The sequence below is a fragment of the Mastomys coucha genome, unplaced genomic scaffold, assembly GCF_008632895.1.
Source record: "Mastomys coucha isolate ucsf_1 unplaced genomic scaffold, UCSF_Mcou_1 pScaffold1, whole genome shotgun sequence".
Taxonomy (NCBI): Eukaryota; Metazoa; Chordata; class Mammalia; order Rodentia; family Muridae; genus Mastomys; species Mastomys coucha.
The window spans coordinates 66796111-66806790 of record NW_022196891.1 but is presented as its reverse complement, the minus strand read 5'-3'; the positions used below and the strand labels follow the sequence as shown (position 1 = coordinate 66806790).

The window sequence follows — 10680 nt, the reverse complement described above, 5'->3', positions numbered from 1 at the left end:
ATGATGCCTTTGATTAATTTGAGAACAACACATCCTCTATTCCCTGTTACTCTCTAAGCCTAACAGAAGGAGCTAGAAACCGCCTGTCTGCTCCCTAACTGAGACGCTGGAACACTGAAGGCAAAGTTCCAGTTTCGGACAACAGGGTAAACACCTTCCGGAACTCCTCCCCCTAGCTGCTGCGCTTCCTGGTCCGGCAGGATCATGTTTCCGACTAGAAGCCAACTCTCTGAATAATGGTTCCGCTGACCTGGAGCCTAGCTTACAGCGCCACTCGTCAAGTCCCACCCACCGTGGGTCTTTTGAGCCTTCCAGGCATCCGTCGCGAAGGAAGCCCGCTGGGCGGGAAGGGGCGGGCCTCGCATAGAAAGGCGGCTGGTTTGAAAAGTGAAAACGGTCGGCGTCTTTTGGTTGGTCGCTCGGTTTATAGCTGCTCTTCCGTGAGCTGCTGGGACTCCAGGTGAGTTCGCGCGGGCGGGCATGAGAGGACCGGGTGCAGGCCGAGGGTCGCGCGGCACCTGGGTCACTAACTTCAACTTGTGTGTTGATTTGACGCAGCGTCTCATCTCTCCCAGGTTGGTCTCGAACCCTCTTATGTTCCTGAGGCCAGTCTTGAACTCCTAATCTTACTGTTTCCATCTCCCAAGTGCTGACCTTACAGGCGTGAGCCACAGAGTGGTGTCAGCGTGATTTGTTTGGTTATGAATGCTTGCCGATTTTTAATGTGTCCCCATCGCGGCACCATCTCTTGATTAAACCAAGAACCATTTATCAAAAGGCGAAAATATCATAGTCCAAAAGTCAGGGAGCTGAATGTACACGGATCTACATGGGTGTAACACAAAGCCCTTCCCGTATTTTCAAGGATCGTTTTATCCGAGTCATCAGAATTGAGAGTTGCTTGCTTAATTTTGCATTGCAAAACCAGTTGTACGTCATGTAAGTTATGCTGTGCTTAGCATTGAAGTGTTACAAATAAAGGAGAAATGGGAGCTCCTAGAGGTAATTGTCCTATTTGAGCTAACATGTCAGAGAGCCGTTTTATTGTATATAAAGTACATAGTAACTTTGTAGTTAGATGGCCACTTTGTATACACAACACACACACACACACACACACACACACACACACACACGAATTGGAACTGAAATTGCACTGTTAAAATGAACACAATTTGCTTCTGAGAAGAGGGCATCGTTTCTTCTAAGTGCGGGTGTGAGCCTCCAGGTAGCTTTAGAGTGGGAAACTGGTCCTCAGAAATTCTCAGGCAGGTGTAACAAAACATTGGAAGACATTAACTTGAACCAGAAAGAGCATACATTTATTAAAGGCTTTGGAAACTTAACTGGACAAGGTTGGGATTTGTGTAGTAGGTAAGCCTTTTGTACGACTGTAAGGATTTGGTGTTGTAACTGGCTGGTTTTGTGTGTCAACTTGACACATCCTGGAGTTATCAAAGAGAAGGTAGCTTCAGTTGGGGAAGTGCCTCCATGAGATCCAGCTGTGGGGCATTTTCTCAATTAGTGATCAAGGGGGTAGGGCCCCTTGTGGGTGGTGTCATCGTTGGGCTGGAAGTCTTGGGTTCTATAAGAGAGCAGGCTGAGCAAGCCAGAGGAAGCAAGCCAGTAAGGAACATCCCTCCATGGCCTCTGCATCAGCTCCTGCTTCCTGACCTGCTTGAGTTCCAGTCCTGACTTCCTTTGGTGATCAACAGCAATGTGGAAGTGTAAGCTGAATAAACCCTTTCCTCCCCAACTTGCTTCTTGGTCATGATGTTTGTGTAGGAATAGAAACCCTGACTAAGATAGATGTTTTATAGGGATTAGCCTGACAGGAGTGTATATAATACCAGCAGAGAGGTTGTGTGTGTGTGTGTGTGTGTGATTATGACTTTTATACCCACTTTTTCTGTTGCTAATCTACCTCTAATTTTGGTGTGGCTTGTTTTTTTTTTTTTTTTTCAAGTAACCCCTTATGTTTTTATTAACAGTTTCAAAGACTGAGATATCAATGAAATATTGAATGCTTATTTACTTTTTTCCCCCTCTGAAAGCTTGATGGTTTCAATCGAAGAAATAAACTGACCTCAGAATATTGAACAAAATATCTCAGGATCTAATATGTGCCTAAACCCAAAGGATGAGGACTTGCCATGCCAGAACTTATAAAGCTAGGGGCTTGAACTTCTGTAGGGAAAGGAGGTGACTGGAGATTTACAGCTGTGGCTAGAGGCGATACACAGCAAACAGGCTGTCTTGCTATACTGATGAAGTCTGGCATTGTTAGCTGTAGTGACCTGTACCTGGGTGGGGATCAGAAATGGTCTCTCTCTTTTTTTTTTTTTTTTTTTTGGTGCTAACATCTTTCCTATGCAGAGAGGAAACTGTCCTGTAGAGAAACCTCTGATTGCTTTTTCTCTTTTCTAATGTAAAATATCTATACACTTCTTTTGACAGAGGACCTTGCCTTTCCTGGGTCTGCAGAGGTCTGTAGTTTCTTGAAACACAGGAAACAACTATACTCAGGGTAGGATATTTTGCTTTCCCATACATTTATGCTGAAATAGATGGCTAATGTGTGAAGGGTCTAAGTCTAAATTCGAGTGATCCTAGTTCTGAAATAAAAATGTACAGTTATGAAATTCAGTAATAGAAAGTAAAAATCATAGTTTAAAGTTCAAATTCTGTAAGAAGCGTGTGGGGAAAATCCAGGCTCACGGGCCATGTTGAAGCTCTTGGAGTTTCTTTCACTGGATCATAGCTATATTTGCACATGAGCGCTCCAGCTGCCCACAGTCAGTAGAGGCAGTTCCTTCCCGTATTAACACTCTGCCCTAGACCCATGTTCACTGGCTGGGGAAATAGCTCGGTCTGGAAGGCAGACCTGAGTCAACCTAGTTCTAGGCATGATGGCATTTTCTTATCATCTCAGCATTGTAGAGATGGAGACAGGCAGACCCCTGATGACTTCTAAATGATTATGATTAAATAAATGTGTACATAGATGCTATTTCTAAATAAATAAATGTAGGCCCATGAGACCATATCTTTAAATAAATAAGTAAACAAAACAGTAAATAAATAATTATATAGATGCCAGAGAGAGAGAAAGGGAGAAAGAGAGAGAGAGGAAGGAAGAAAAAAGAGAGAGAGAGAAGGAAAGAAAAAGAAAGGGAGAAAGAGAGAGAGCAAAAGAAAGATGGATGGGTGGCATGAGAAACAGTCGGAGATTGCCTTTGGTCCCCACGTGTACCTTCATACTCGCAGACATAGACTAATACAAAGGAAGATGTTGACAAAATAATATTTCAGGAGTAATAACGTGAGTAGGACAGTTTGATATTGTGAGATGTACATTTTTGTCATTGTCTAATTCTTGGCATACAGATCCAGAAATCCTTGGCCTCTTCACAGTGACAAGTGGGCATTTGTCTGTCTGTGGTTAGCTGTTGCTTGGCAGCCTCTGGTGGCCTTAGGGGAGGCACTGCTTACTAGACACGAAGGCAGTCCCATGGGCTTACATATTTGGTCCCTGATCTCTGATCCTGGAAGCTGTTGGCATTGATTAAATTAGTTATACCTACATGATAAAACTTGCTTTTTTAAAACAAAACAAAACAAAACAAAAACCCAAAAGGGCTGATTTTTGAGGAACTCTGGGACTCTGGGATAGCTAGCCACCTTGTGGTTCCTTTAGGTTGCAAGTCCCGTCTTCCTACTTGGCTCTGGTTGTCTCTTCATCTGGTGTTCATCTCTCATAATATCTTCTGTAGTAAGCCAATAGGTATCTCCTTATGGCTGAGCTGCTCTAGCAGATCATCAAGTCTAAGGAGGGCATGGTAGGAACTGTAGCGCATAGTAGGTAGGCGGTCAGAAGGATATGTAAAGCAACCTGTGAGCATCCTGTCAAAGAGGAGCAGGATGAGGACTGAAGCCTCAGTCTGTGGGTGCTGACACTATTGGCCTGAGGTAGTGTTAGAACTTAATGCTAGAACACCTCGTGGTGTCCACTATGTAATTAGTGCCTCCTTGATACGTGCCAGAAACCACTCCCATTTTAGGTACAAATTATACTGATTTTGGTTGGCATGCGTAGGAAAAGAAACAGTCATCTCTCACGAATGGTAAGGTCTCCAGAAATAGTGTCATAAAGGGATGGTCATATGTACTGAAGCATTTATTTATCTTGTAGCGGAGAAGCTAAAAAGGGACATCACTGCTTTCTGCTTTCTTCACATTGCTTTTGAAATCTGTGCCCTGGAAGTAGGGATTTGATGCGTTCTGTGCAGTTGCTGGGACGAATAATAGGATCAGTGGTGTAGGGAAGAGTGAGTCTTCTAAGTGTTAGAGTCACACTAGAGTAGAAAGAAATAGCCTTTAGTGTTCCTGGATTTTTGAAGGGTTCAAGCATAATCAGGACGTTACCTGACAGCCATGTTTAAGGTGGCATTTCCCATTTATTGGGAGGATAGGCAAACGCTCTGGTGGAGCTTCTTTTTAGGCATACTTGTTCTAAGAAACAGTGAGAGCCTAAAGTAGACTTCAAAACTTGTAAGCCACAAGCCATTTCAGTTTGTTTGCAGAACTGAGTGTGTTCCTGCTGGGTCTCTGCTCAAAATGGGACAGACAGCGCCGCAGTGAGAGACCACTGTGCATTTTAGGGAATTTCGCAGAATGCCTGGTCTCTAGCCATTGGATTTTTGTCCTGACAACTAAAAATATCTCTAAACATTGCTAGTTGTGCCCAGGGATGTATAAGAGAGATAGAATTATGACAGGTACTATTTTAGGAGGACACCGGTAGGAATAACTATTATCTGTACACATGAGGACAAAGGGGCTTTTACCGTTTTATGTATTTTAAGTTTTTGCTCTGCTGAAAGGGATTTCTGCTTTAAATCAAGGCTGCCCTCTCCCCCTCTTCCTCTACCTCTTCTCCTTTTTTCTCCAGCTCTTTCTCCTGCTTGCATCTTGAATTGTGTTAGTCATCTAATATGTTGTGTATATTAGTCATCTAATATGAATAATGTGAATTGAGGATAACAGCGCAATCAATTAAAATCCAATTTTATTTTCTACCTTATGTTAGTATTGCTTGTATCTAGCTTCTGCTGCTGATACCACCTGTCTTGAGCTTTGAGAAATAGTTCCTAGCTAAGAATGTTAAATGACCTGGTTCTTGTGTACAAAGAGAACAACATAATTTTCCTATTGTATGTCAACTCAAAGCTTCTATGCCCTGTGGAGGAAAACATGAGGAAAAGGAACAGAAAATGGCTGTTACTTTGCTATAATAGTTATTTTAGGATAAGGCACTACCTTTATTTCATTGTGTGTTTGTATGTGTGTATGAATAAAATTCATTTGTGTTTGGTTTTGAGACAGAGGACAGTGTCATGTAGCCCAAGCTGGCCTAGAATTTTACATATAATTATTGCCTTGAATTTTCTGATCCTCCTGTTTCCACATCCTAAGTGTTGGGATCACTGGTGTGCATTTCCGTGCCTGGCTTAAGATTCTTTACCTTGCTCAGATATTTAATGATAACACTACTATGAACAGTACAACCAGAGCTTGCTCGTTTTTTTCTCTTAAGTGTGAATTTTCAGATAATAAGAACTATTGATTGTGTATGCTTCTTATCTTTGTTTTTTCTTCTTTCAAACTAGGAGGAGACTCCCATGATGGAGACCCTGTCATTCCCCAGGTACAATGCAGCTGAGCTTGTGCTTCATATTCGCAATAAATTATTAACAGGAGCAGATGGCAAAAACCTGTCGAAGAGCGATTTTCTTCCAAATCCAAAGGTAAAATGTGCTTGTCTTTGCATGTAGTTACTGATACTGAAGAACAAAGTAAGCTACTAGGTTTGTAGTGTGGGAAGAGAGGCATTGCCTTCAGATTTGTTGTAGGCCAGTCATTTTTAATCTAGAAAAAAAATCTCTCACCTGGTATAACTTTAAAATAACATAAATAAGTTTATATGTGGGGCACCTTGTACATTCCCATTGGGAACTCAGTTCTTTAATATGGTTGTTTTCCTTAAAGAAAAAAAAAAGGCTTTAAACCATAGATATATTAAAGTATATTAAATTTTTTATTATTACTGGAGTGGTGGTATGAGGGTATCATTTATTGGGGAGCTTGACAGGATTTATTCCAAGTGGTCTCCCACACAATCCATGCATGCTTACAGACAGTCTTCTCTGGAAGCGTGCAGATTAATTTTCTTACATTATGCCCCAGGTGGGAATTGACTTATTTTGACAGGTGTTATTCTTTATATGTTTGGTTATTAAATGCAAAAATGAGCTATTTATGTGTCATAGCAAAATCCCAAAGTCTCCTTCCAGTTTCCTATGTTGGCCTTGAAGTTAAAAAATAGGAAGGCTTCTTTTATAATACAGAATGCAAGCTTGTTTATCTCTGAGCGTTTCAGTTCTTTACAATGGAAGGAATGGCCTGAGAGTAAATGTTAGACCTGTAAGGTGAATCATACAGCACGAGGGAACATTACCATGTTTTTAGGGTATCTCAGGCCTTTCTGTTCACCTAATAAACTTGAGTTCAGATTAGACAGCTTCTCTGGCCAGCATTTAGGATCTACTGACTTAGAAGATGAGGTTCTTAAATCAAGTTATTTCTCCATTAATTTTATAGTCAGTATTCCAAGTGTTACAACTAATCTGAAATCTGAGATGACCTTCCATCTATAGAGGCATCAGGGTAGTCCCTGTGATCTTTCTTTTAAGAATAAAGATAAAATTCTGAGTGTTCCAGCATTTCCATATTCCTGACAGAGTTCCAGATAACTCCCCTGTCTCCCTGCCTGGGGTGGTTGTATTGATTGGGTTGGATTTGGATAGACTAATGCTCACTCAGAAGTAACCAATTCCCTTGGCTGTTCACTACAAACTGATATGTACCACAAGGTGCCTTAACGTTTGGAGAAATTATAAGGTATTTTGAGGGAAACTAGGTGATTTTTCTCATGTTCTCTTTATTGAACTCATTGACTGTAGCATTGGATAGTGACGAGGGTAATGACGGCTCTCTGTGTAAGACCTTGACAGCTGTTCTTCTGTTGCAGCCTGATGTCTTGTACATGATTTACATGAGAGCCTTACAGTTAGTGTATGGAGTCCGGCTAGAACACTTCTACATGGTAAGTTAACTGTTGTTATAGCAGTTCTGCACACTGGGCATGCTGCCGGAAAGGTTGAGGGTTGCTTGACTTGATTTCCAACACATCTAAAATTGATCTCACTTACAAAGGACTTATAGGCAAAGAGTAACATACAGGAGAATCGTTAGTAAGATAGAAACTATAATGAAAGACCAAACAACACTTGGGAATTACCCGATTCTGTACAGTATGTTTGCAGGTCTGTAGCTTCAGAGACTTTAATAAATACCTGCCAAGATCTCAGAAAAAAATGTTTTTTCGTAGGATGGTCTCTAAGATTAAAATGGAGGCTAGGCAGTAAGATTAAAGTAATTGAAATGTGGCAAACCAGATAGTTCTAGTAAGGAATACCATTTTTCTTGATTATGTTTGCGATGAACTTATCAAGTCATCGTCCAAGGATCCATGAAAGTTTTAACATCTCTAGGGTACCATTGGAATTCTTATTTATTTATTTATTTATTTATTTATTTATTTATTTTTTACTGTTTTGTTAGGCCAGGCTGTCCTTAAATTTATGATCTTCCTGTGGATTATTATAGATACCTGCTACCACTCTTTGGCTTGTGATTAGATGTTCTTAAAGACCAAAGAGTTTGCCCTCCATTTACTGTAGAACTTTGCAAGGGTTTAGTTTCTTTACAAAATGAGGTGCCCCTTTCTTGTCCCTCTGAAGCAGGCCTTAAAGGTCAAAAGAGAACAACAAAGTACAGCATGAGGCCTGATGTTATTTCCCTTCATTTAACAATCTCCATTAAGTGCTCACCTGGGATCAAACATCATAGGTTCCTGCTGACTCTAGCTGAGTACTTCGAGTCATGTTGTTTCCAGATTTCATGGTAATGAATTAATAGCATTTGATCATATCCTACAGTTAAGTTTTATTATAGCTCAAGGTGTTTCTCGTTTTGTCTGACTGACTTGTGACTTAGCTTTGACGATTTATCTCATTCAGATGCCGGTGAACATAGAAGTCGCATACCCACATATAATGGAGGGCTTCTTACCCGTCAGCAATCTGTTCTTTCACCTGTGAGTAGGGGGGATTTTCTCGTCTTCCATCCTGACACTTCTCAGAGTGCCCTGACCTTACGTTCTAAAATGCCTTAAGCCTGGAATTGTTAGCTTAGTGTTCCTGAGGAGCCTTAGTGTCCCCTGGGTGTATACTGCTGGGTAGAGTCTATGACTGCCTTGCTACTGCACCAGTATGGGTGTAACGTGCAGGAAGAAGTCGGTGCTGCACAACTGCTGAGTGCTCTAGAGCAGCAGGCATCAGCGCCGCAGGACTGTGCACTCTAGTAGGCTTTGGCCTCGCTTGGCCCTAGAACACTGAGAAATAGCTTCAAAAAGTTGTGTGAGAATAAGATGTTTGAGTTCATGGGCTTCTCCTCTATTCTGCATCCTTAGGGATTCGTTTATGCCCATTTGCCGGGTGAATGACTTTGAGATTGCCGATATTATTTATCCAAGTAAGTACATTTCAAATCCTTTAATTTACCCTTTTCCATTTTCTGCCAATAAATGTAAAAGAAAATTAGATTAAATGCTTCTAGAACTTTGGAAGATTGCTTTCTATTTGTGTTGATATTACTCTACCAAATGTGATGGATGCTCTTAAGACCTGATGGCTCTGTCTAAGGAATGTGACAAGCACCAGCCCCACTAAGGGACACAGTGTAAGGAGGACAGCTGGGGAAAGTGGGGTTCTGATGAGAAGCAGGGTGCTTACAGTGAGTAGACTGAGCTATTCCCACAGAAGGCTAAAACTACAGAGAAGGCTGAGCTGAGGCATAACTATGCTGAGCCCAGCTGCAGGTCTAATGCCGCGGACTGGGTTCATTGCGGGAACCCCAATTTCCACGGGATGAGAATTCTGGTCAGGTGGGCAATAAGTCCATGGATGACAAACAGACGAGAGACACAAGGGTGTGTTGAATCTGAATGTATTTGTACAAGGTGAGATTCAGGCTTAAATACCATACAGCAAGCAGGGCAGATGTTAAAAGTCATGTAGGCAGGCAGGAGTTACAGCAAGGGATGCAAGATTGAGGTCACAGTAGGCAAGTGACCAGAATACCAAGGTCGGCAGGGTCTGGTAGCTAGGTGTGAAGCAGGTGGAAGAGGAGTGGAGCCCTCCCTGTTGAGGCATTTTGATATTCTTATGCTAATTCTCTTGTTCTGCTGGAGGAAATGACCTGGAGGTTTCAATCTAGCATTTCCTGCTAATTCTCTGGGTCTAGCCTGGGGCAGACAGTGGGGAGTTCCGACCTGACACTTTTAGCTAAAGTCCTTGAGTGAGGGAAACCCTTCATTACTCTCTAATATGTAAAACATTTCTAATTATTGTAAACTATCTATTGTCCTAAGGAATGTACTCGACCTCTGTACTAGCTCTGAAGGCAGATACTTTGAGAGAAATTGCAAGCTATGGGCAGCTTGGTATTAAACTAGGATAGTTGGAAAAATTGTGCTGGCTAGAAAACAGTGCCCAATCTTAGCCATTTGCGAATCATTACTTGGGGTACCTTTATGCCTAAATATGAGGCCATGTTGACGATTGGAAAGACTAATCTGGAACACGTCTGAGTTAGGGGATACCAGCGACTGTCTGAAATCCAGGAGGCACAGAATCCTTTTGGATTCTTATTGCCTCTTATCCTTTAATCAGGATTTTATCCCCGATATTTTGTGACTGGAGTAGACAAGTGTGCGTAGCAGTCTAAGAGAGTGCTGGCTATTAAAAGATGTGAGCAGGGATAAGAAGAAAAAGGGCAAGGTAAGGTAGGTCCGGTTCTGAGCCTGTTTTGTTATAAAGGCAATTCAATTGCAAGGTCATGTTTAAAAATTAGGAGTCCAGATGCAAATGATGTGGAGGTGTGATGTTGAATTGTGAGTGAATCTGGTCAAAGTTAACAAATTAGCAATTACTCTTTACCATGAAAATCTTACTTTGAACCATTGATGTTACACTGCTGTAACTGTACATAACATTTACATGAGTCACAGAAGTTCCCTATGTCCCTTTGGAGTTAGTCCCTTGTGGCCACCACTCTAACAACACTGATATATCTTCTTCACTTTGGCTTCTCATCAGATTTCGCTCTATAAAGTCATATAGTATAATCTTTTCTGTCTGGCTTCTTAAAACAGTACTTCTGAAATTTATTCTTTTTTTAAAAATATTATTCTTACTAACTAAATTTATTAGTCTCATATTTCTTTTTCTTTTGCCATATTCTCATGTAAGTGTATGGCACAATTTATTCATCATAGGCATTTGAATTGTTTCTAATGTTTGGCCATTACTGGCAAAGCAATTGTGAGTATTCGTATTTCTAGATTTATGTGAATGTAATTTCATTTCTCTTTATAAATACTGAGGCGTAGAGATTCTAGTTAGTGTGAGAAGTGCATGCCTGGCTTCTTAAGAAGTTACCATTTTTTGCCGGGCGGTGGTGGCGCACGCCTTTAGTCCCAGCACTTGGGAGGCAGAG

General features: G+C 41.3%; 1 protein-coding gene across 3 annotated transcripts in view; it reads left to right on the top strand.

Moving 5' to 3' along the window:
• Positions 1–331: 331 nt before the first annotated feature.
• Positions 332–10680, top strand: part of Nuf2 (NUF2 component of NDC80 kinetochore complex) — a 33118-nt gene continuing 22769 nt past the window's right edge. The window contains exons 1-6 of one of the 3 annotated variants that reach the window (XM_031388630.1): positions 355–460; positions 2458–2527; positions 5670–5807; positions 7091–7165; positions 8142–8218; positions 8594–8655. In XM_031388630.1, coding sequence (XP_031244490.1) covers positions 5682–5807; positions 7091–7165; positions 8142–8218; positions 8594–8655 — 340 coding nt within the window. In that variant the 5' untranslated portion in view covers positions 355–460; positions 2458–2527; positions 5670–5681. The other 2 variants (XM_031388625.1, XM_031388638.1) reach the window with 2 other exon arrangements.